The sequence below is a fragment of the Ips typographus genome, linkage group LG3, assembly GCF_016097725.1.
Source record: "Ips typographus isolate SLU linkage group LG3, UJ_Ityp_2.0, whole genome shotgun sequence".
Taxonomy (NCBI): Eukaryota; Metazoa; Arthropoda; class Insecta; order Coleoptera; family Curculionidae; genus Ips; species Ips typographus.
Window position 1 is genome coordinate 2,367,247 of NC_138424.1, and position 26,524 is coordinate 2,393,770.

A 26,524-nucleotide genomic window follows, 5' to 3' on the forward strand; every position below is an offset into this window, starting at 1 on the left:
AAATGTTGATAAGCTAAAAACCAGTATTTTTTACTATTTTTTTAAGCTAGCTATAACCATAATTTTGTAGTTTCAGCTATTTTAGCTATTAAACTAGCTATATTTTCTACTATTTTTTATAGCTTCTATAACCATAATTTTGTAGTTTCAATTCTTTGACACTTAATCAAATCATCGTTATGTGCGCGCTACTGAAGTATGGTGCCGGAAAAATAAGTCAAGGAGGCGATAATCACATTTTAAACACGAAGCTCAGTGAACAAAGAGACTATTGTTACAAAGGTAGTTTAGGAAGGTATACCTACCTGCTATTGTTTTGAAGTTCCTTAACCATATCGCCGAGCTTCTGCAAAAATAGTCTGGCGCCTAAAAAAAAACAGGGTGGTCTACATAGAGTTATTTTCTTCACAACATAAAAAATGAGCGATCTGTGTTAATCTTTTAGGAAAATTGTAAATATTTGAGTAGGGTGTAGTTTTTCAGTTAGATTTTATTTCGACAGTTCGTATAAATCTATTTTATTGGTGTATTACAGTTTTAGAATAAATTACATGCATATATTACGCACTACAAGAATAGTGTATTCTTCGATGATGATTAAGATTAGGCCATCCCCAACACTATTTACCTTTTGTGTATATGACAAAAATCACTCTCTCTAGAGGCGTTTGAATGGTAGTAAATAAAACACAAAACTAAAAAACTACAGAGAAACAATTTATATTCAACGTATAACCAAACTCATACAAAAAGGAACATAAAAGCCTTAAATCTAATAAGTCTTGTTTGCTTTTTACAACTTAGAAAACTTTCACTTGGCTTAACTTAACTATTTACAACTATGCAACAGTACGAACTTACGCTCGAAAATAACATCACAGCTTTCGGTTTATCCAAACGTTCATTATCGATGCCCTAAACCATTTAGGGCATAAGGTAATAAAAAAGTTTTAGAGTTTTGCTTTTACAAAAAAAGTCTTAAAACTGGATCGTAAAATATTGATTGATTTTACAACACTGTATAAAACTGTACGAGACTTTGCGGACATAAAACACTGTCAGTCTTTTACTTAACAACATCAACCCAACAGCCACTCAGATCTACATAAGTGTTCATATTGATCATTTTCATAAATTGTTCAGCCGTAGTCGTGTATTCTAAATTCTCCATCTCGAACGTAGTCATTATTTTTGTCATGTCCAGTTCAGGCGTGGTCTTAGGACACTTGGCAGACGTGGACTTTCTGGCAACTTTGTTCACTTTTACAGTTTCTTCTTGCACGATCGCAGACTCAGTTACTTGTTTAACAACCTTATTATACTCTTCCACCACATCTGCCAAAAGTGTAGTTTTGACAGGTTCACCGGAGTGTACTGTATTAAAGTGCTTAGCAACTTCTCTAACATACCTGAATCGAGTACGGCACAAATCGCATTCAATCGTTGACAAGTGCCTTTTTAAATGAGATTTAATTGCCAACTGGAGATTGATCGATTTCGATGCAGCGTACGAAACGTAAGAGCAGTAAGGACAACTGTATTTTACTTGTTTAACGTCACTACTGTCATGAAGCGACACGACAGTTTTGTAGTTAAAAACCTCTCCAGGATGATTCTTGCTAAAATGATATCTAATTTTTGAAAGTGTCATAAATTTCCCGTCGCACAAAGAACATTGATATCTGTAAGGGGCAAAATCAGACTCGAAACCAGGATGGCTCTTCATAAAATGCATTCGCAGATTCAGCTCGGTGGCAACTTCGCTGCACATATTACACGCGTATTTATGAACGGTCTCACGGTCTGCTTTTCCTTTACTTAACACGTGAAATAAACGATTTTTTTTTACGCGATGACTTTCCAAAAGATGCTTTTGAACCTGTTCTTGAGTGTCCGCCACAAACACGCACACTTTGCAAGCAAACACTTCATCCGGATTTACCGTAGCAGTTTCCGCTTGCGGACTGATTGACGTCGCTTCTTCGGGGTCATCCACAACAATAACGCTTTTATTCTGCTCTTCTCCCTCTAATCGAGGTTTTTTAGCTGCTTGTCCTTCAATTGAAGTTTTAGAAGGCTTTTTAGGGTGACCTTTATTAAAATTTTCAATGCACTGCAAGGCTTTTGTTATGGTAGGACCTTTTGGAATCGGGTAAAACTTGGCGTCTGGATGCTCAACTTTATGGTGATGCCTCAAATCGTATACCGTGTAGAACTCGTTTCTGCAATGCTGGCATTGGTAAGGCATCATTACCCAGTGATAGAGCATATGCTCACAACAATCGGTCGTCGATTCAAATCTTTAACAGAAAAAGCGTTAGTCTTTTATTTGAAGAGAAGAAAAAATAGTAAATTAATCAATGAAAATCAATTCTCCTTACTTGTTTGGACAGAAGTAACAAGCGATAGTATTTGTATCACAAGAGAGCTTTCTAAATAATGGCGTCTTTTCCAAAATTTGAAGGCTCTGCTCGCGAATTACCATGTGGATCCATGCGTCCAATTGCGGATCCACCGGAAACGCTTCAACTATTTCCTCTCCGTAATTCGGATGCAATTTTAAATGATCGAGCATATATTTGTAAGTGATGCTTTTGTCCTGGCATAATTGACAGAAATACCTAAACGTTTTCCAGTCATTTATAGAATATTACGTAAATTTCACCACCAACCTGTAACAATTCAACTCTTTATACAGGTGAAACACAAAGTCCCCAATCATTTTCGACTTAAAGTGGTTGCATTTCGGACATTTCCACTGTTTGTTAAAGGGAACACCCAAAGATCCAAACAATTTTATTAGATTATCTCTATTGCACGCCTTGGCCTGCAACATTTACCAACATTAGGCGAAATATGGAAATTTAAACACTGGACTTACAATTGACTGATCATCCGTTGTTTTGTCGATTTTTGTTAATTTAACACCATCGCTGAATAGGTCTTCGCCTGGCCGTTTAACTGCCGTTCTATTCTTGGCCACAGGTTTCGTTTTGCTGTCCTTATCTTTGGTCTTTGGAATGTCGTCCTCTTTTTCGATCTTGTTTACTCCTGTCAATTTGTCAAAGGAATTTGTCTCACCGTCGCTGTCGTCAGAATCTATCACTGTTTGAAAAATAAAATATGCGATATTTATGCATGTTAAAACACAGCTTAAGTTGGCTTTACAGTAATGCCTACTGTCGTTTATACAGCGCACAACACTTGCACAAGACCGCATAGAAAATTCATAATTTTTAACTTTCTATGCAATTCTTATGCGAAAACAGCTGTACGCGTGCGCAAAATTTTGTAATGTCATATTTTGACATCCGCCGTCCGTCATTGTATTGTGTTATTGTTTTGCTTATGAATTGTTCAAGAATTGTGATTTGTTGTTGATTTTGTATTTGTGATTTTTTGGTCATTTAGTGCAATAAAAACAGTTGAAGTGTCTACGGAAAAATCAGAGTTTAGTGGTAAAAATTATCTAAAGCTAACTAGTTTCTCTTTACATCAAGAATTTATTAAACAATTGCAGATGGAACCTTGGCAACAATTGGGGCTTCTACTTTTGATGGGTGCTGCAGCTACAGCATTAAGCTTAGATGCCAAGAAAAGGAGAATACGGAGGTTTAAAACGCGACCTATGAATAGAAAACGCAATGAACATAGTGTTTTTGAAAAAATAGTTCAGTTTGCAGAAAAACATGATACAGAGCAGTTTTTCAAATATACGCGTATGACTCCAGAACTGTTCCATAAATTATTAGCTCTTGTGGGGCCATTCCTGCAGAAAGACAAGACAAAAAATCCAATTAGCCCAAAACAACGTCTTGCCCCCACTCTGCAGTAAGTATATTCTCAATTCCAAATAAAAATGTGTAGTATTGCCAGTTCTGTTTTTCAGTTATTTATCAGAAGGTTGTTCTATGCAGGAAATAGCATGGAATAATAACACCTGAACGCTGCCATCTTGTGTTGCAAGTGGTCATCAGGGATGGTTCCAACCATGGTCGGTTTGTGTTGGCTTTCTAAATATGGATAATTCTAATATATTGTTGTTATTAAAAATGTTTTTTTTTTTCCCCTTTTCCAACTTTACAACAGCAAGCACACCTTTTTTGCCTTATCCTCCTTATCTGTGCTTGACATGATTGACAAATGGCAAGTGACAGAAAAATAACATTTCACATTGCAATGACATTTATCACGTGTTGTCATAAACTCTTTTCATTGGTTAAAAATTATATGTTGTGCGACTGTATAAACACCAAAAAGAAACACTTGTGATTTCTTGTGCAATGTTATGCATTGTGCGCTGTATAAACCCAGCTTTAATTACCTATAACATTGGGAAGTGTTGGCAGCAAAATAACATCATCATCATCAGGAGGTTGCGCATCCAGCGGCGCTGCAAACGAAGATTTACTTATATTACTTTCTTCGTCTCTAGGCGATCCCATTGGTGTAGGCACTTTCTTCGACAATAAGCCACTTGGGCCCGGTTCACTGATCGAAGCATCTACCGTTCCTGGAATACAACCATTTTCAAAACACATTTTATACCTCAATGAAAAAAACACACACCTCTAGCGACTGCGTCAATACAATCGAATAAATTCTTAGAGCAGGACTCCAAAGTGGATGTCACTGATGTGGTCTTAGCAACCGTACTCGACTGGGTTTTAGCCGGTGAAGCGCCAGCAGAAGATGGTTTGGTATGAGATAATGGGTTCACTTTTTTCTTAGGAGATTTGACCGAAAGCGGGAGCGGTTCGACATCTTCGAAAAGAATTCCACGTATGTGACGCACTCGAGGTTTGTCACGCTGCCACAGCGGTGTGGTGTCAAATACGACAATATCGTCTTTTATTACTTCCTCCTCCAACTGAAATTTAACAAAGCTTTCTAGTAAACAACTGTCTTGAAAATAAGGATTTTTTTTCAAGAAAATAAAGAAAATTTATTTATTTAATTTATAGAAAAGGTACATTTTTGTAGGGATGTCAAGTGTTTACCATTATAGTTAGTTTTAGTAGGATTGTATGTAGTTATTAAGAAAATTAACAGTATTACTTCATGAACTTCAAAGGAGGTGAAAAAGGTGGTACGTAGAGGTAGAAGGTGGGAAAAATAGTATATTATTCAACGAGCTTTTTATGATAGCCATTAATCCCTAAGGGGGATGTTTACGTCACGAGCCGCAGGCGAGGGACGCAAATCTCCCGTGGGATTAATGGCCATAAAAAACGAGGATAATACTATACTTTGTCCACGACCACTGTCCATTACCACTAATGCCAAGTGCAGGCAAATTAGAAGTTGATACTCTTTTATGTAGATAATAAATAATATAGGTAATCTCTCAAATCCGCCATAACAACTGAAATGTCAAACTCGATATGATTAGGATCGCGTTTAGAATGGCCGTCGGTGTACAAGTCGTGACAGAATTTGGGAAAAAATGGATCACGTGAACAATTTATTTACATAACTATATGGTGGCATGTGACAAACGCCACGGTGCGCACACCAGCCCTATTTCTGAACGCACCCCCAGCGTTGCCGCCTACCAAGGATTGTAAACAGTACAGGAGTGCTTAATCCCATAAGCGCAATCTTGCCGGTATCGGCTCGGGCCGGTGACGATTTTTACGTCACCATGGGGTCGGAGTAAACCGAAATCACAGGCACCCTTGACAATCTCGTACATAGCGTCTCGGGCGAATATTTAGCGTATTGTGCGCCCGAAGGCCCACTGTGACGTCAGAATTCATTCGCCGCCGGGAAACAAAATCGGCCGATCGAGCAATCCTGTACTGTTTACCGTCCTTGGCCGCCTACGACCACAAGGGCACTGACGTTGTCAATGTCAACTTAAAAAACCACAGAACTAAGGACGGTCATACACCAAAAATATTTCAAATATAAATTATGGAATTTACCTAATGATTTGGCAAACTCCTGTACTGTGTTATTGCGGTGTACTTGTTAAGAAAATGGTATTCTGAATTAGCAGTAATTGCAAAGACATAAGTGGATGTCTACATGCAAGAAATACCGCATATCCATGTTTTATGCTTGGTGTGCAACCACCTTTAGGTCGAGAGGGAATAATGATCATTATTCCTCTTCATTAATCACTCTGACGCTATATGACCTTCATTTAACTTCTGTCAACACGCTGAATATTAGTACATTATTGGTTGGTCGTGGACAAAAGTTTTTATGCACTTTAGGGATTAAAAGTGCACTCTTAATCCCTCATTTGAGGGATAAAAGAGACACTTTTAATCCCGCATCTCTTATATGGTCAAAATCCAATGTCTTGGACTTTTTCGGCTTATAATGGTCATTCTGTCTCTTTAGAAATGCCTGGAGTTTACTGTATTTGCTGATGGCGACGTTTGCTTCAGATATTATCGTGGCTTTGATCATGGAATATTGGCTCCATAGAGAAGATGTCTTGAGCTTCTTAGACTTCTGCAGGAAGTAAGCCAGGAGCACCTTTTCATCCGTAAAGTTCTCTGCATTCTGTTCCTGTGGTTCAACGCACCATTTTTGGTAAACAAGAAACTGTTTTTTGTAAGCCTCGCGAGATTTTTCTGGAAGAAGGCTAGCGATGGCCTCTTGGGCGGCCTCTTCAATGTTAATTTTCAAAAAATACGATTTTTCTGGACTCACCGTTTGATAACAACTGATTGACATTTGTTTTGTGCCATAGCAACACTTCCAGGGCCCAATAAATTTTAAGTGAATCCACCATGCCAACAACAATCAATAACAACTATCAGTAATACGAGAATACCGTTGTAACCACTGTTGGTTTTGTAATTTTTTTTATTTTTAGTTTCTCGCATTCTAAAGTGCATAAAATAGTATATAAACCTCGTGACTAAAGTGTCTTTTAATCCCTTAGCGAATTGTAGCCCTCCCTACGGTCGGGCCTATTCCAGAAGTGGTAAAATCGATAACCGAGGAGGCCTCCCGGCTGTTACCGAGGTACAGCCTTTGCAGTTAAAAATCCACCTCAACGGTAAAGAAGAAGATTGGTCAACTGACGGTTTATTTTGGACGATTTGGACTCTTTGACGAAGAGTATTAGTTGTAAGTAGTTTGTAATTTTTTGTATTAAAGACATTTGTAGTTTCAATGATATATTTAGAAGCAAGATTTTTAGGTAGAAAGTAAGTTAGATAGGTTTAGTTATTTACCTTAAAAATAACTTGGCATCCCTATTATAGAATTTTTATTCAAGCTTATTTATTTAAATTTTCTTTATTTACTAGATTATTAGAATGAATGGTCAGGATGAATCTGATGCCAGTTATGATGATATTATCATGCAACTAGGAGGTGAGAGAGATTTGAGTAAATCTCATCTTCAGGATGATAATAATCATGACACAACCTTAACCACGAGGTACAATATGCACTGAGATAAACGGAATCAACTGCAAAACTCACCTTTTGATATACTAGAACCATATCAAATTCCTGAGTTGGATGGTTGTCCTTAAAATGCTCTCTACAACTATCTTCATCATCGTTTTTGAACGAACACAAGGTACATTTGTATTGAGCGTCGATATTGTGTTTCTTAGACACGTGCGACTGAATTTCCTGTTGCGTATGATACTTTACTTTGCACATGCAACAGCTCCAAGGTTTGAACTTTGAAGTTGACGGCTCGATTACCGACGGGGACGACAACGAGCCAGATTCTTCCTCCACAGGTTCAGAATCCATCGCTCTGAATTTTACACGTTTTAATCAATTCTTTCAGGTCTAAGGTGATACTGAGAATTTACCTGATTGTGACCACTTTAGTCGATGCGACCTCCAAGTGTGAATCTGCCATGTGACGTTCAACTTTATGCTTCAAGTTGTGTATAAAACTGCAACTGTGACACTTGTACAAAGTAAGGCCGTGCAGCTTAAAGTGTTTGATGACAGTATCGAATTCGGACGTTTCGATTTTTACTTGACAGTGAGCGCAAGTGAACACAGACTCGTCACTATGCAACGCCATTACGTGATGCTTTAGGTTACCTTCCTCAGGACACAAATAGGAGCAGCCTGGAGCGCAGCACACATATCTTCGATGAGACGGTACAAACTCTGGATACCTCTCTTCTTCCCTTTCATTGTCTGCTAAATTAACTGTGTTTTAATGCTATACGGTACTAAAACTTACGGTCCACAAACCTTTGACTGCAGGTCCCCCCATGCGGCTAGAAGTAGTAAAGGAACTGGCAGCCAAGTTGATCATTTTATCAAACATTTTTTCGTTTTTCTCTAAACAGGGCACCGGGTTTACTGGAGCCGTGTCAGGGACGGCTTTTTCGTCCAAATGCATTTGCAAATGTCTAATGATATTCACCTGTAAAGAAACACGATAAGTTAATCACTAATACAAATTGATTTGCAAGTCCAGTTATAATCTTACCCTAACTTTGGTTTGATAGTTGCACAATCCACACTTAACGTTCGAACTGAATATTTGCCTTATAGGAATGGAATTGATTTGATCTGGAGTGTAGGTGCAATAATCCCCTTGCAAGTTGGTTTCTGCCAGGTTGCCGTTAGGTTTGACGACTTTGAAGAACGGCGACGTTTGAGCTGGCTTTAATATAAACTCGTGCAAATCCAAGTCTATTTGGTCCGTTTTCAACGGCACCAAACTGGTCAAATGAGCGCTAATACCGTGACGACTTTTCATGTGAAGCCTTTATAACAGAACAAATAATTTAATTTTATTATTTTTTTTTTTGTAAACAACATTTTTTGCTTACTTGGCGTGGTGGGCAATTGTAAACTTTTCCTCGCACAGCGAGCAAGAAAATCGCTGAACTCCATGCGTCATTAAGTGGTCGCAAAATCTTTGTATGGTTTTTAACCATCTGTCGCAGTGCACACATTGATAGGAGTTCGGTCCCGGTTTTTTACAAGCCGTGCTAGTTTTTAAGTGCGATTTTAGGGATTTTACGTTAGAAAACGATATACTGCAGCCGAAACATCGAAAAAGTTGATAACCTAAAACAGGAATTTGAAAAGTTAATTAATACAGATTACAAATTGACTTAAATTGTAGTATTGAGTATTCAGTGTGTACACCAGAAAAGTATAACGTACCGGGTGGCCAAATAAGAATGCGAGGTACTGGATTTAGGGAACTATCCAACTTAAGACACTTCAGCAACCCTCACAACTGATACCATTTTTCTGCTTGGTCTCGGTAATTTTTGTTCTGAATAGTTTCTCTCTAAATTTTGTTGTTTTCGAGATATTTACCATTAAACATTGAAATTTTCAATAATAGGAAGGCAAACGGTTGCTGTTAAGGCAAAACGGTCTTACTATAAACTATCTTACTTTTCTGAGATCTATATTAGGACCGCATTCTCAAAATTTTCAAAAAATACAACATTTTAGAATTTTTTTAATTTTTTCAGACTATATATCAGAGATAGATTTCAGACAAGTAAGACAGAAATATGCAAACCGTCTTGTCCTTTCAACCGTTTGCCTCTTACAGCCTTCCAAATATTGAAAATTTCAATATTTCGGTAGATATCTCAAAAACGTCAAAATTTAGAAACTTTTTAGAACAAAAATTGTCGCAATCATGTATTTTTAGTACAATTATTATAGTCACGTGATTATTTACTCGGTTTAGCAGCATACGGTCACACTAAGCGTTTCAAGAATTTTCAGTTACATTTTGACACCATTTCAAATACCTATTTCATTATTGAATAGTCATCTCACTATTTCATTGATTTAACAGTTTACAATCACGTGACAGTTAAAACATTTTTTATTTAGACAAGCCCAAAAATATTAAAATAAAACTTTATGGTCATGAGACAATACAATTTGTTAATCTGTTGGTCATATGATCGTTTTTCCAATTTTGAGTGGTTACTTTTGGCTTAATACATGACGGTTTTTCCATTTGACATTTTGCCAGTTTCAGCATACAGGTATGGTAAATTCAAAACCGACCATAGGAAAACCGTGTAACTGACAGAGAAACGTAGATAATTGCATGCGCGGGAGAAAGACAGAAAACGAAAAAAATATCAATGTAGGCCATATTTTCAGCGCGCTGTTGCCAAAATCCAGCACCGTCGACAAAAAATTTTAAAACGGTGCTGGATTTTGGCAACAGCGCGCTGAAAATATGGTCTACTTGATATTTTTTTCCTTTTTTTGTCTTTGTCCCGCGCATGCAATTATCTACGTTTTTCTGTCAGTTACACGGTTTTCCTATGGTCGGTTTTGGATTTACCACACCTGTATTTGGTATCTAAAAAACTAAAAGTTAAAGTAAAAATTGGAGGGCTGGTCTGCCTACTTTGTTGGATTTGCAGTTCTTTGCCACGTGACTTTTTTTAATTTTCAGTTGTCATTTGATGACTACTTGATTAAAGTTAATCTTCTAAATATTAAAATTGTAAGTCAAATTTGAAAATAAAATTTTTACAGTCACGTGTTTTTTTTAAGTCATGAACTATGTATTAATTGCGGATTGCATCGACGTAATTAAGGGCACCCTAAGCTTCACCTAGACTAAGTTGTGATTTGACTGCGACAGATCATGTGCAAAATGTCATAGTCAAATTAAAACCTTATCTAGGGTGCCCTTAGATGTGTCGGTGTTATTTTGACACCTTTAGCTTGACATTTTCCTATTAAAAATTTCCATTTTATGTGACACTAAACTAACTATAGTCCAGGGCACTAATGGGAGCGATGCACGTTATCAGTGAGTTTGACGTTTTGAAAATGCATTCGTATTGCTTAGCGATTAGTTGCGACCTGTAGCGCTCTCTTTCTAACACGCGCTTATTAACTGAACGCAATTCTGACACAAACGTGACCTTTTCGATCTCGACGTTTAACGAGTTGTGTGCGTTGTTGCCAGATTGCTAATTGACCGTTTCCTGTTTTTGTTTTTGTCGTTGATGACTTGACTAAAAACTGCTTACAGAGAGAGACAAAAAAAAACTCAATATTAACTAATATTAGTTGTGTGCAACATCTGGTGACATCTGTACTCAACTCTATGAGTTAGAATAAAAAGGGCAATAAATTAATATTAAAAAAATTAATAAAAAAAAAAAAAAAAAAAAATAAAAATAATAAAAAATAATAATTATTAACTAATATTGTTATTCAAAATTCTCTGTTAAAAAACTGCGTCACTTCTATATAAGAAGTAAATAAAAACAAAATTTATGTAAAGTTCGTGTTTTAATGGAAAAGCTAAACATCTGGCAACGAGGCGCGTTTAACTGCGTCACTTCTATATAAGAAGTAAATAAAAACAAAATTTATGTAAAGTTCGTGTTTTAATGGAAAAGCTAAACATCTGGCAACGAGGCGCGTTAAACGTCAATGACGTGCATCGGCCAATATATTGCCTTCTACTATAACTAACTAAAAGAGAGTTACTACAGTTACTTGACCATTTAGTTGGTTTTGTAGTTCTCAGTCACGTGACTTGTTTTTTAAACTTTTACTTTTTTTACCATTTTGGCACTCTTTGCTTCAAATTTTTATTCTAATTATTAAAAGTGTTTTCTAAAAAAAAACAATAAAACAGTTATTTACAGTAACGTGACTTCACTCGATCATTCTTAGTTGTCCACCCAGTACATGATTATGTACATACACATCAGACAGCAGCACAGTCTGTACTTTTTACTCACTTTTAAAATAACTTTTAGGGTAAAGTAAGAGATTTAAGAAATCAAAATATTAAAATGTAGTTTTTGAGGGTTTAGATAGGGATACTTATTTTGAAGGTAAATCAAACCTCCTATCAAGGATTATTATAAAAAAACCAAAACAACTTAACTTACCCATCAGGCCCCTTTTTTTCTTCTCCGTAAAGCTGCCGTCAGATTCTTCGTCCGATACGGATATATTGGACACCGACCTACGCATGTCCGTAATTAAAATCGGATTCTGGTCCTGAATCGTAGCTTCTTTATCGCTAGCAGACACGTCCAGCGGGTCCTGAACTTCTTGAGTTTCGACCGGAGGCAAGCTCACATTCAGCGTTGGCGTGATGCTTAACGGATCTTCCACAAAAGGATCGAGCGAACTGCTACTGATAAAAGCGTCGTCAGAAAAATTCGACAGCGTCTCGTTCGCATCCAATTCTAGGCGAACATTGTCCATGTCCACATGTTCTACCGGTGTTGAAATGTTCTTCTCTGCTGGTATTGTTTGGTCATTTAATACCGTTAAAGGTGTACTTTGTTCTGCAGGAGCAGGGGATTGAGGTCGACTAAAAAGGGAACCGTCTTCTTCAAGGATGCTACGAATCGCCGATTGCAGTATGTCTTCTTCGCTGCTGGCTGTATTTTGTGAGGTTGTATCCTCTTCAAGAATTGTAGCGCCTTGGTTGGGTGTTTGGGACGATTGTATGCTCGTAATCGGGGTAGTGCTAAACAATGGCGTGTTAGGAAGCGTCACTGGTTGCGAGATCATTGTTGACGTAGGCGTACTAAGAACAATCGCCGATGGGTCAGGACCTGGATATAAAGTAATACCTCCCAAACGAACAGGTTCCTTGCTCTGGATCTGAGTAGCTGAAGCAGTTGAAGTCTGAACGGTTACTTTATTTATGGGGGCGGTAGAAGTAATCGGTTGCACAGTCTGCTGCCCGGACTTAATCAAGGGGGCAGACAATAACAAAAGCCCGGAAGTGGAAGTAGTTACAAAAAGTTTGTTCAATACCGCTGGACTGGACAATATAAGTTGATTAGGTTGAATTCCTGCTGAAGACGAAACAGTCGCAGCACTGGTGGACACGACTGTTTTCGGGGGGTTTGAAACTTTCAATAGTGAATTACGGGCGTCCGATGAAACCAAAAATTCTGGGGCGGCGTTAGAACTTAACTGGATTAACCTAATTGAGCGCTGGCCTCTTTTTCCGATGGTCAACAGCAGATTGGGAGGAAGATTCTTTTTGTGTTGCAAATGCTCGAATGCTTTATCAGTGTACCCGAACTCTTCAACCTGCAATTTACCACCCCACTTTAGTGACTTAATTTTATCTAACCTAAACTATAAACAAGGACCTACGTGACCCGCGACACGTAAAAGGTATTAGACCCGCCTGCATGAGTAATCTTATCTAAAAATTACCAGTGATAATTCCTATTAACTAACAATTCTAATTCTGACGCAAACTTGTAAAAACTACGGTTGCTTAATAAATTAGAAAAAATATCAGGTGCAACTAACCTGTCGACAATGCAGCCTAACATATTGAAATTGATCGCAAACCGAACAGAAATGTGGTCTTTTCCTTTTAGCTGAGCCCGGCCGGCGAACGCGTTAAAACACAGAGGAAAGGCCTACGTGACTACCGACTATTGAGCGAACAGATGTCCGCGTTCACGTGATCGTTCGCCCCATATCTTTAAATATATACAGGGTCGAACTAGGCAAAAGGGTTAAAAGACCCTTATGTAAAACAAAATCGGAAAAAGGCTATGCAGGATAATCTAAATTTCAAAATCAACAATGATGAACACATGACGTTTTACTATTAATTTTTCTAAATACACGGTGGCCACAAAATTAACAAAATAGTATAGTTAATGTCGGAATATAAATTAAAATAAGTATACAAGATGTCATATAAATATTTTTTTTGGCCTATACACATTTGTAAGCAATATGGCTTGTTTCTGCACTACAGAGTGTTGAAAATTCATAAAACACGTCTTTTGCAAAAATAAAGCTAAAAATGCAGCTCGGAGAATTCTATCATCTAACATTTATATGACCCAGGACAAACAACTTGTGAAAACAGGCATAAGAGATACCCTACAACCCTAAAGACCACATATGTTCCTAGTTTATGATTGGTCAAGAAAGCTTAAAGCTTTTTCGACTAATCACAAACTAGCCACTGTACTGTCGTTACAGATATGGAAATTTCAAAATTATACATAAGAATCCCATGGTAAGAAGACAAAACTATTGCAAATCAATACTTTAGACAAAGATGGAGTTAAACGTTGTGTTAATTTTTTTAGTTTAACGGACGTGACGTCATTTAACAGTTATTCATATTCTCCTATATCTACAGGGTGTCCCATAAGTAATGGTAAATTACTTTTCGTCTGAGGTAAGTTGTGGTAAATCGGATTATTTTGACCCAATAAGTACGCCATTAAATTATTTACCCCCTGTATATTCTACTAAAAAGATATTTTTTAATTTAAATAAATTTGACAACGTCGAACCACTGTTTTTTCTGGTCTAATGGATGCGCTTTATTTTCAGTACCCATTGTCAGACTCAGCCACTAATACCCATTATTTATTGGCGTTTAAAAATTGTAATTTTAACAGGAAAGTGTTTATTGGATAATTCCGCAAGAAAGGTGAAGCAGAAAGAAACAAGGATAATACATGCGCGTAAACATTTCTTTTGATTAAAATCACAGTTGTCATGAACAACGTTATTTCCCTTTGACGTCACGATGACGTAGTTTGACAAAAGCAACTGTCCAACTACGTCATCGTGACGCCAATAAATGATAATAGCGTTGTTCATGGCAGCTGAGATAATAAAAAATTAAATAAAAGCAAAATTGTTAAATATCAATAATTCAAAAACTGCTAAAACTAAATGTCAACATATTATACAGGGTGTCCGTTTTACGAGTTCGGTTATTTGAAGACATACAGATGTGGTAAATCGAAAACCGACCATAGGAAAACCGCGTAACGGACAGAGAAACGTACATTATTGCATGCGCGGGACTAAGACAGAAAACGAAAAAAATATCAAGTAGGCCATATTTTCAGCGCGCTGTTGCCAAACGCCAAGCTATTTTGTCGACGGTATTTGAGTGATACTTGGCGTTTGGCAACAGCGCGCTGAAAATATGGCCTACTTGATATTTTTTTCGTTTTCTGTCTTAGTCCCGCGCATGCAATAATGTACGTTTCTCTGTCCGTTACGCGGTTTTCCTATGGTCGGTTTTCGATTTACCACACCTGTATACAGTCGGTTAAATTAGGGCAAATTTGCGCATTTTTGAGCTTTGTAAGATGACATTTTCAAAACTATGCAACAGACAAAAATCAGAGTCCGAGTGATATTTTGACTAAGAAAATAAGGAACGACGACTTTTAATAGCAAACTGCTATTCTGGTTTGTTATTCACAAACGACTCGGTTTTATTTGTTTAGATAAAACAGAATTTGTTTTGTCACCATATTTTTTTATTTTGACCAGAACTGAAATTTTCTGTAAGGCAAAGCATAAAAAAATGTTTTTGTTGTTTGTTTTTTGAATAAAAAAGAGTAGTGTATTTGTGGTAGTAGTTATTTTTTGCATTTGCAGTACCTTTATAGAAAATTAAAAACTTCAGAGTCCTCGACTCTGATCGTTTTTGTAATGATAAGCATGAGTGGAAAAATATATTTTCCTGTCCATAATTTACTATGGTATGAAGAAACTAAATGACAAATAACAAAATAGTTATAAGGTCATAGCTCAAAATAGTCTTAAACTTTGTTTTTCCTACAAAAATTTTCTTTGTGACTGATCTATTTTCCCATATACTCTTCAAATACTAACAATAACTAGAATACAAAGATAAAACTTATATCCAGTTTGTTCTTGTCGAACCTTTGAACAAACCTTACTTAGCTAAACTTTAATAAAAAAACGACACTTACCGAGAAATCATTTTTGCGCACCAAAACGTCCAAACTCAAATTGGCATGGTTCAGAGCGAAATGTGGATACAAATTGGTAATATCATTGCTGCCATATTTACAATAGGCGCACTGGAACACGGAGATCTGGTGTTTCTGTTCCCAATGGTTGGCCGCATTAAGGGAAGTGACAAAAGAGCAACACCCGTCATGTCCGCAAACGGTCAAGGCGTTTTTGTGCGCCTTAATCAAGTGCTGAACGTATTCTGTCATGAACAGGAATTGATTTACCTCAACGTGACCTAAAACAAAAATTATTGTCAATTTTTTGTAAAGTTTCTCAACTAAAACCACTTACCGTTTGGACTTATACTGTTTATACAAGAACACTGGTAAGGTGGACATAAACTCTTATAGTCGGTTTGTTCCGTTACAGCAAACTTCTTGGAACTCTTATGGTTTAGCAAGGCAATCACGGTGTACTCCTTATCGAAATGATTCAATTCCATGTGCATGCAAACATACTCCGTCGAAATGGCACGGTATAGACAGTAACTGCAAGCGAACTTGCAGTTTGCGTGTCTGATATCGATGTGCATAGGAACGTGTTCCCATGGTGTCTTCATATCACAGTAGACGCATCGTACCATCTCTGTTGTGTTACCTTTATGGGCTTTCAAGTGGGCAGCTAGTAAAGTGCGCACGTTGGTGGAAAATATACAATAAAAGTGAGGACATTTGTATAAATCACCGGGGGTTTCTATAAACTTTTGCATGGCTCTTGCAGCTTTTTTCGGCCGGACTTGCTCCACGCTGGATTGCTTCGCTTCTTTCACTACCATTGGCATTTTTTGCTTTTCAGTGGGTTCGATCAACATCAGAGGTGGAACATTTGTAACCGCTAACGGCTTTTCAATATTCTTTTCAGTATCTGCTAAAGACATAACGTTGGCGATTTTAAAAGAAAATGGATTGTCTTCTGCTATTTGTAACGGGGCTTCGTTAACAATCTCCTCCGACTCCTTCTCCTCCGGCATTTGTTCATCAATATTTTCTTCTTTCTTAATAGAAAGCCTATCCCCACTCAACCGTCTCATCTTCAACCCAAGCGGTTCAGACAGTAAGTCCGAGTGAGCAAACAGTAAGTGATCATACAGATTTTCCATTAGAGTTGTGTCTGGCGTGACGTCGACGACCACGCCGCATTTGTCGCATAAGCAAGACGTTTGTGTCATAGCTTTGTGACCAAATTTGCAGTGCAACATAAACACTGTCTTATCTTTAGTTTTGACATGACAATCCGGCACATGACAGGAAAATGTAATTTCATCATTACATTTTGTTACTTGAATAAGTTCCCCTAAAGAAAACACCAAAGAGGATGTGGGGCTATCTAAGGGGTCATCTTCTTCTTGCCTGGTCGCAGCTTCGTTAACTTTTCCCTGTAGTTTTTCTATCATATTCGAAAACAATGAGTTCGGTTTGTCTTGGCGGAATGTGATATTTGCTTGTGCCGGAACCATCTCCTCTTCAAAGACAGGTTTTCGGACAGTTGGCGCAACTGGTACTTGACTTTCTAAAACTGGCGCCGACTCCTCGTTATCTACCGGTTCGCTCTTAATAATCGGAGCTTCTTCACTGACAACTTCTGTCTTTTCTTGTGTTAATCTGCTGGAAAGTTTATTGATAAAGTCCAAATTGGATGTTCTGGAACCGATTGACTTGTTCAACTCGTCCATTTTTTGCAAACGTTCTTCTTCAATTTTCTTTGTTTCCTCTTGCATTATGTCATTCTCACAAGTAAATATATTCTCATCTTCTCGATTCGATTGTGCGTCTTTATTTCGCACCATTGGAGGGATTAACTCTTCTACATTGTTTGGTCTTTGACGTTGTGGCTTCGATTGTTGTACTGGGTCGGTATCTTTCTGAGCTTCAGCAACAGACTTTTGAGTTTTTTCCTTCTCTGTGTCTTGCTCTTCCACTTCACTGACGGATAATTTTCGTTTAGTCGGACTGAGTGCAGCAGATTCATTATTCTCCATCAAACTTTTTAGTTTGGCAGTAGCTTTCTCCTTAGCTGCTCTACTGCTCCGTACAGAAAGAGTTATAATCGAGTCCAGGTCATCTCCACTATCCTCAGAAAACAACTTATCCAGACTACGTTTTCTTTTTCTCGTAGCAGGTGTTTCACTCCGCGTGCTCTCCTCTATAGTTTCGGGTGCTTTTTGGGTTTTAGATTTTGGTCCTGGCTTCTTCCGAACACGAACTTCTTCCTTTTCAGCTGACGGTTTATCAGTAACTGTTTTTGATTTAGGGCCGGGTTTTTTCCTCATGACAGGCAATTCTTCGATACTTTTTTTAACGATTTTTTCTAGTGTAGACTTTTGTTCTTGATGAGCTTTCTCCTTTTCTGCTTCCCTGTCAGCTACGTCTTTGAGCAAAGGATCCAATATAGTGGACATGTTAACTTTGAAAATAGCCGCCTTTTCACCGAGATGAAATATGTTGGCGTGATCCTCCACACTTTTCCTGTTCAACTGAACAAAATTACACTCACCGCACATATAAGCAAAGATAATTGCCGAAGTGTAATTGTTTTTGATAGTTTTCCTTTCCTGGTCTGGGTGTGTAGTTATAAAATGTGAAGCCATCGTTTTGCTATTAGCCGCCGTAAATTCGCAGATACCGCATTGATGACGGTACTCTCCGGTATGAGTTGTGACGTGTTCGTAAAATAAAAGTGGCAGCACTGTGCTAGAATATCCGCACATCCGACAACAGTACTGGTATTTTGTGGATAATTTGGTTTTGGGGATGTTTTCCCAGTATGAACCGTTTTCCAGGAAGTCTTTCACAGCATCCGAAGCTATGGCAGGAGCAAAACGGGAACTTAATACTTCTGATTGAGGATGTTCTTTGAGGTAGTGGCTAGTCATCGTCATGCCAGTGTATTTGCATAATTTGCAATGCAACTTTTGTTTAGTCGTGTAGTCTATGTAATAGTCTTTATCAGGTTCTACGAGCCTATCGACATCGTAATCGCTCATGACGTGATCTTCAAAAGGTTCAGGAGTTGGAGACTTGTTTGAAAGTCGACTAGAGGGTTTCTTCTTTTTCACCTTGGTTAAAATCCCAGCAGCCCACCTAGCCACCTTGCGACGCTTCTTACGTTTATGCATGACCTCGTCTTCTAGTTGAGTGTTTTCCTCTTTGTTGTCAATTTGACTTTCTTCACTAGAAGATTCATCCAATTCCGATTCACTATCATCATCAATCATAGAACTACTTATAGCAGGCTCCGTAATTTCATCTTCATCCAGCTCGGAGTAAGAAGTTTTAGTCATCCGAGACCTTAAATTTCTAGTCGAACTGGACATTATGTCATCAGGCATTTTCGCTAAAACAACTCGCATGTCTTTAATGGAGTTTGCATCAAGTACCGGCCGCTTAGGTTTGGGTTTTGGCCCGGGCTTCTTTCTCTCTTTTTTAGGCTGAACTTCTGTAGATGCTGCTGCTGGTGGTGGGGGTGCCGGTTGGTCTTCACTCTTAATTAAAGCATTAGGGTCGTCTTTTAGAATTCGACACATTCGTTTTCCTGACGCCGTCAGAACACCATCTCGTATAAACATATCCTTTATATCAGCGTGCAGATGATCCAATTCTGTACGGCACTTTTTCTTAGGTTTAGGAGTTTGACGTTTACGACTTTTTATACGTTCACCAACTGAAACCATCACGGGCTCGAATGGTTTCTCTGCTTCTGTTTGTAAATCTTCTTGCTCAACATCTGCCAATTGAGCTTCAGGCAAACTAATTTCATCAGTGCCGGATTTTGAAATTTCATTCACTTGTGTTTCATGGTCGCCGATTATTGATTTAGGCTTATCCAAGTCTGGTGTCATATCCTGTTCACCTCCAGTAGTTGAACCGACCACGGGGACTTCCTGCTCTGGGCTGGCAGCATCTTTGCTTGCGACATGTGAAGTAACTGATGGAGTGTCACATCGATCGTCTTTATTGTCATCGTCACTGGCATCATCCTCCTCGTCCTCGTTAACTTTAATAATCTTTCGAATCTTCTGAATTTCCTTATTGTCGAAACTATCCGAAAAGGTCTCAATCAAAGAAAACAACGCGGTTTTCTTGTCTTTTTTATTCCTGCTTTTAAGCAAGTTTTCAAAAAAGTGCGCCAAAATGTTTTGTTCTTGAGGCTCCTCGTTTTTCGTGATTTCAGTCTCACTTGTCTGTGTTTGTTCAACAGATGGTTCCGCTGATGTTTTAGTGTCTGTCTCTGCTTCAGTCTTTGTAGGAGTCACTTTCTGGGCGAGTGACAGTGTTTCCACAACCGCAGAATTTGATTGGACGTCAGTATTTAATGGGACCATTAATTCTTTATCGTATTCACTAACAAAATCTTCACATGTAGGAGATTTTAAGCTTGAGTAACCCCAGCCTCCGTCAGATTCACATTTACAATCAATTATTACTTTAATTCTTGACATATCCAAACCCAATTCTGTAAACTTATTTTCAACAACCGGAGTTTCTTCAGCTTCTTCCACATCCTCTACACTAACTGGAACATCGTCTTCTGTATGATCTACATCACTCTCTTCCGAATCACTACTAATAACCGGTGGTTTTCTCTTCTCACCTTTAGTAGTATTATCGTTAATTTTCTCATCATCACCAGTTTTATCTTTAACTTTCTCATCATCAGTTTCACCTTTAACTTTCTCATCGTCAATCTTATCTTTAACTTTGTCACCGTCACCAGATTTATCTCTACCTTTCTCGTCTTCACGTTGAGACTTTTTAGGAATCCTGAATGATTGTACGCCATATCCCCGACCGGTGCGTCTTTTCTCTCCGGCATTATACAAACTATCCAGAGGGGACATAAATGATTCTTCTTCTTCAGAAGCCCCAGGCTTACTCGTCCCGGATTTGTTAGTTTTCGAGTAGATCTTATCGAACTTAGTACTGGCTACACGCTCCCGAGGAGTTTCTTTGCTGTCGGTTATTTTATCCGAGTTTTTAGAAGAGTTCTCTGTGTCATTGGCTGGTGGCACAATTTTAGCAGCAGTGATCTCTTCTTTTTGTACAGTTTCAGCAGAGTCCTTAGCAGACAAACGTGGATCTCTGGCAGCCAAACGAGGATCTTTAACCTCTTTATTTTGGGCCGCCTGTCTTTTTTCCTTCATCTCTCTGTACTCTCGATAGTTTCTAGGATCTCCAGGACGCCAGTCTCTACTCCATATTGCTCGATCTGGGTAAAAACCTTGAGGTTCTCCAAACTGGTGGTTGTAATACCTAGGATCAAAACGGTTGTAAACATCCGGTTGAGGATGATAAGGTTGTCCCCTATATCCTACAGAAGGAGTTTGATGAACAAATGATGGTTGTACTTGTCGTGGATCGCCCGGTATAAATGGTCGATTCATATTAAACTGGTGGTCTATATTGATTTGAGGTTCTGGATGAGGCAAAGAATCAAAATCCATTCGAGGTGTAACCACTGGGCATATTCTTTGAGATTGCATTAGATTGCTGGTTTGATTCGTCAGCACAATATTTGGGCTAACCATTGGTTCAGGCACTCTAGGGGGAGAGATGAACCGTGGAGGTTCAAAGTGTAACTGTTGAGTTGGTGTGATATCAGGGATTTTAGGAGTCATATGTTCAATTCTAGGGTCTTGTTTTGTCACAGTGGGAATTACTTCGGTAAGAGTTGGTTTAGAAATAATTTTGTGTAAAATATCCGGAAGTTCTACAGGTTTCTGTGCTACATCTGTAGTGTTTTCTGTCGGTGGTAGAATAGTAGTGGGTATTGTCTTAATTGGAGAAATTTTCATTTGTTGTTCAATACTCTCAGTTACGGTTATATCTACGGCTGGATCTGTAGGTTTTGGTTTCGGTTTAGGGTTGTACTTATCTGCTAAACGTTTATATGTAACAGGTGGTGGGCTAGAGTCAACTTTTTCATCAGCTTTCTTTGTTTTGGTCATTTCATTTTCTAAAAGCTTGGTTATAGAATTTTCGGGTCTGGTGTCCAATTTACTAGATTGCTTGTCATGTTTATCACTTCTTGACGAGTGTGATTTATGAGATTTACTTGAGGAACTCCTATCACGTGACTTATCCTTTTTGTGGTGCCTGTCTTTTTCTTCGCGATCCCGCTTCTTGTCTTTGCTACTTCGTCTCTTCTTTTCTTCTTTTTTAACTTCTGCGGAATCTCTTTCACCTTTTTTTAAAACCTTCTTTTCCTCAAGCATTTTAGAGTCAATGCTGGACAACAAGTTTCCAAACAAATCAGTTTCCATGTTACACTGCTTGACCAATTTACTTCCTTCCGCTTTATTTTTACTGCTTTTAGATGTCGGAGATTTGATTTCCTTAATAGGACTGCTCGAGTTCTTCTTATCCTTCGACTTTTCTTCGCTACTAATAGAAGTTCGTCGCTTAGACAACTGAGGAGTGTTTCTCACTGTCGTGTTAATAGTTTCGCAGCTACTCATATACGAGTTGATTTCTTCAACTTTCAATTGTAGCTGTAATTGTTTCTTAACCTCTTGCAACTCGTCCACTGATTTGTTTTGATAGACTGCGTCATTAATTTTCTGTTCGACTTCATCTTCTAAGGTTTTCAAATCGTCTATACTGATCGGTGGTTTTGACATATCAGGAAATTTAGCGTCAATCAAGGACGGTTTAGGCACTGCTGATGATGCAGGTTTGAGCATCACATTGCTGTATACTTCAATTTTAGGTCTTTGGTAAGTTGATGTAGACTTGAGTGATGTATCCCTAAAAATTATATTTTTTTTTTACTAGTGACATTTGTTTACATTTTAGAACTACCAACCCTATAGTTGAGGTAACCACTTTTTCCGTAGGAATAGTAACAGGCTTCGTCAATAAAATGTCTCTAGGAGGGCTAGGGCTTTGAGGTGTTGATCTGGGACTTTCGGTACATAACGAGAAATTTTCAGAACCAGGTAACGATAGTTTACCACTTTTCAACTGAGGATTCTATGAAATAATACAATTTTTAAGCTCAAAGAAGTTTACATAAAACATTATCACCTACCACTTTTAAGTAAATACTGGTTATTACCTCCTCGCATCGAGTCAAAGTTTCAATTTTTAGTCTGTAAGATCAGATCAGAAGTGAAAACAATTTGAGCGCACGTTTACTCTTATAGTTACTTACCGTTTTTTCGTGTCAGTTATCATTTCGTACAACGACTTAAATTTGGCTAGTTGGGCTTCGCGATTTCCTTTAGCTTTCAGTTCCTTTATCATCGAGCCCAAGAAAGGAACATAACGCTGGAGCGATTCCAGTTTCTTGTTGTAGATTTGGTCATCCATTTTTGTTGCTAAAATTTTGTTATCTGTTCAATATACTCAGTATTTCTGATATTCTGTCAAAATATATGAAGTACAATTATTGTTCATCTGATTTCAATAATCATTAATTAATCTTATTAGGTACTAGTGTTTTTGGTCAAACACGACTTTTGGTGGTCATTAATGGAAAACCTCATGGATTCTGAACAATGGAGAAGATGTCCATAATTATTTTATTATATAAAATTCTCTAAAGAGCTGTATACTTTCAGGAGTGTACTGAATGCGCATACACGTAAGTCGAGCCATCAATGATATGTAGGTTGAATCTGTATACTGTTCTTTTACAACGGTCCTCCAATGTGTTCTATTAAATCTTCTTCACAACACTAATAGTAGTACTACCTGTAGTGTTGCCTATATCATTTTCTGAACTGCTGTTTCGTATCGTTAAATATTCTCCCTTGTGAGCTAGTCCACAGATGGAATAAGTCACAACAATTACCCATAAATATACTAGTTGTTTCACAAATATTAGATAGTTGCGTTAGTTGCACTTCTTGATAATGATCTGCTTATTGTTACCGGTCGTATACTTCAATAGTGCAGCTAACTGTCAATTCTTGACGACCGCGAATTTTAATAATATACAAAAATATGTAGGCGATACATAAAGTAATAGCATACAAAAAGTACAGTCGGCGCTCAAACTATCCTTTGCTGCAAGAATGAGCACTTCACAACCAACTTCAAAGTTTACTTCTTCAAAGTTGTCTTTTACCATCACATCGTTTCATATGACTATACAAGTGAGTACTATTATTATGATAAACTTTCATAGTGCAAATAGTTTAAAATTCCTCTAAGGCTAAAACTTTCATGGCTAATAGTGTACAGCTTTTTTGTGTACTTCTGGTATGTTTATTATAGAAAAAAAGGAAGATGTAAATGTAAATGGTCAGTACTCTCCATACAAAAGTTAAATCTTTGACTCCTCTTCTAGAGTTCTAAATAGAATCAATTACAGCTTCTTTGCTTTCAACATTTAACTTCATCAAGCATCTTTTGCTGGTGCAAGACTATACTTGCTTTCAGACAATTTCTTCTCTTCAGTGGTGTCAAACTTTTAAAACACTGCTAGTTATTACAGAAGAACTAAGAGGATATAAAAATGACAATTACCTTGTGTGGTAAATAAATATTAAACTAGGCATATAAAGCATTTTTCTCATAAAATGACAAGGAGGTCAAACATAACTATTAGCCAGGTATTAAAAAACTACATACCTGCCATTTCACTTTACAGTTGGCGATTCAAAGTAACCTTATACTAGCGTTGACTTAATATGAAAATCCAGTCAGTATCCTCATGGCTACATCTTCGTTAGTTTGGTCTTATCACTGGTGCCATTACTATACATATTCACGAATTCCCACGAGAGGCAAATCCTAAAAACGTGGTACTTTTACACAGGTAGGCTAGAAAGGGGAAATGGTAGAGGGGATAATAGCGTCATAAACCATAAGGGCAGTGGCGTCAGTAATATTCAGTTTAACTTCGCTTCAGAAAAAGACAGAATGTATGTTCTGAGTTCTACATTCTTGTCTGCCAAATTGTTCCCTCTTAATGTACAAATATTGTTTAATATTGTTATTACTTTATCACCAAAACTATCACAGCAGGTCCTTGCTAACATCACAAACTGAAACTAAAGCAGATGTAACAAATAGCAGCTAACATGCTACTGGAAAGAGTGGAAAGTAGGTTTTCATTTGTGACTCAGTTAGTTATAGCCAAAATAAGTGGTTGACAACCGTACTTAGTAGATGAAAATAATTACAAATATGTAGGTATACTGCATGCCAAAATAATGACATGTATATCATTGGTATTGATTAGATGGAGACCCTGTAGTAAAGTAAAATATTGATTAGGTATAATGTATACCATATAATACAGGCAAACGGATTAATTGTTAACAATGTTGTATAAACAATTATTTGATGCCTTTGCGCAGCTAACCTTAAAATAAAAACGGATAAAGTGAGGTTAGATTATTAAATCAGTTTTAGGATGACATTCAGGCATGTCTTTGTACCTACTCTTTGTTCACGCGTGGTTTTGGCGTTTTTTTTAAATTTTAGCTGTCTTGTTTTGCAATCTATTGTTTAGCCTGTAAAATCTTAAATAAGTTTATTTTTAAATTTAAGTTGGTTGGTTGACAAGTGACAGAAATGACAATTCTGGTCAATTTCAGTGTAAAGCACTTTGCTAGTATTAGGTATATTGAATAATAAAACTAATGAAAGAACCTTACTATTGACTGAGCGGTTATAGGCCTTAGGTAATTGTAATTTGTGACAACAATTAAGACAAAATAGTCATTTTGTAAAAAAGAATGTATGGAGCACATCATATTAGAAGAACAACATAGGAGAACTAGAATTTCAAACAGTTCTAAGAGTCTGTTCCAGTATTATTTTTTGACCAATCAAACTATCAGCGTTTGAGAAGATAGAAGCAAATTACAATAATCAAATATAGCGCTTTAAATTGAAGCAAATATATTTAAAGTAAATTGTGCCTCATTAGGACAGCGAAAAACGTCGAGAAACCAAAATGGCCGACTGATCCAAGGAAAGATTCCAAACGTGTGTAAACGTTCTCTAAATACCACAAAGTCAAACCAGACTGCAATAGGTAGTACAGAAGTTTGAAAAATAAAATAAAATCTACCTTGGAATGAACAGAGCAACAATAACCCAACGTGAAAGCACCACAAACACTCGAAAAAGCAAATGTCCTGCACGCCACTGTCGTACCCGTCCGACACAAAGCCGTCACGTACTCGCCAATAATACACAAAATGTCCTCCCTCGATATTCAGGGTAGGTTGCTTACCTTCCCCAAAACGTATCTCAAACGTCTGTAAGTATAAACAGTCCCACTGGGAATTAATAACTGATAATTGCAAAAGAGAATTTAAATTATATTCTTGGACGTTTTCTTCTTCGTTCCAAGTCTGGTCTTCGCTTGGCCATTGCCAACTGGGAACAGGCGCAAAGCGCAGTTTTCCTAGTCGACTGGCGCCGAATCACTACGATACCGACCGAGCAACGAGCAACGCAACCTCACTTTGCAGAAACGCCACAAAACGTGTTTTCTTTGAGCCTTGAAGTTGTCCGCCAGTGTACTCCGAACGTAAAAATTAAGTCGGTAAAAATCACGTGCGGTCTGTTAACTTGCTATGCGATTTCTCCGTTACGGTTCCACCATTGTTAGTTTCAGTTCCAGTCAGACCTTCGTCGAGTATGTCTAGTTCATAGACTTTGCCAGGGTTTTAAACTCGACGCCATCTTGAGACTGCTCTATGTTCCGGTCATTTGAGCTAAACGTTCGTGTTGTCTCTCTCATAAGCGACACAGGTGAAATAGAGACGGATATGGGAATACGGAAGAGTGCACTAGTGCAGAGTTAACCAAATATGTCA

The 26,524-nt window shown here is 37.7% G+C and overlaps 1 protein-coding gene across 3 annotated transcripts; it reads right to left on the reverse strand.

Annotated features, from left to right (window-relative positions):
- Positions 1–696: 696 nt before the first annotated feature.
- LOC145726035 (uncharacterized) lies at positions 697–26,085 on the reverse strand. Of its 3 annotated transcripts, none has more exons than XM_081974970.1 (19): positions 25,936–26,085; positions 24,321–24,482; positions 22,897–23,062; positions 22,774–22,834; positions 22,549–22,715; positions 16,039–22,490; positions 15,702–15,982; positions 11,853–13,017; positions 8,778–9,018; positions 8,432–8,711; positions 8,191–8,365; positions 7,794–8,133; positions 7,450–7,735; positions 4,570–4,870; positions 4,325–4,513; positions 2,882–3,105; positions 2,673–2,827; positions 2,382–2,621; positions 697–2,300 (listed from the first exon to the last, which is right to left on the reverse strand). In XM_081974970.1, exons 2-19 carry the CDS (start codon positions 24,325–24,327, stop codon positions 1,067–1,069), a joined length of 11,964 nt encoding a protein of 3,987 aa, XP_081831096.1. In that variant the 5' UTR covers positions 24,328–24,482; positions 25,936–26,085; the 3' UTR covers positions 697–1,066. The 3 variants fall into 3 exon arrangements, with proteins under 3 accessions (XP_081831096.1, XP_081831094.1, XP_081831095.1); XM_081974968.1 differs by having other exon boundaries at positions 7,794–8,136; XM_081974969.1 differs by lacking the exon at positions 25,936–26,085 and adding an exon at positions 25,771–25,911 and having other exon boundaries at positions 7,794–8,136.
- Positions 26,086–26,524: the final 439 nt, after the last annotated feature.

Bases quoted from the DNA above. Each gene is read 5' to 3' on its own strand.
- LOC145726035 (XM_081974968.1), bottom strand. The intron at 4,514-4,569 runs GTGTGTGTTTTT...GTTGTATTCCAG, and splicing joins TATTGACGCAGTCGCTAGAG to GAACGGTAGATGCTTCGATC. The intron at 3,106-4,324 runs GTAATTAAAGCT...TTTTTCAAACAG, and splicing joins AACACTTCCCAATGTTATAG to TGATAGATTCTGACGACAGC.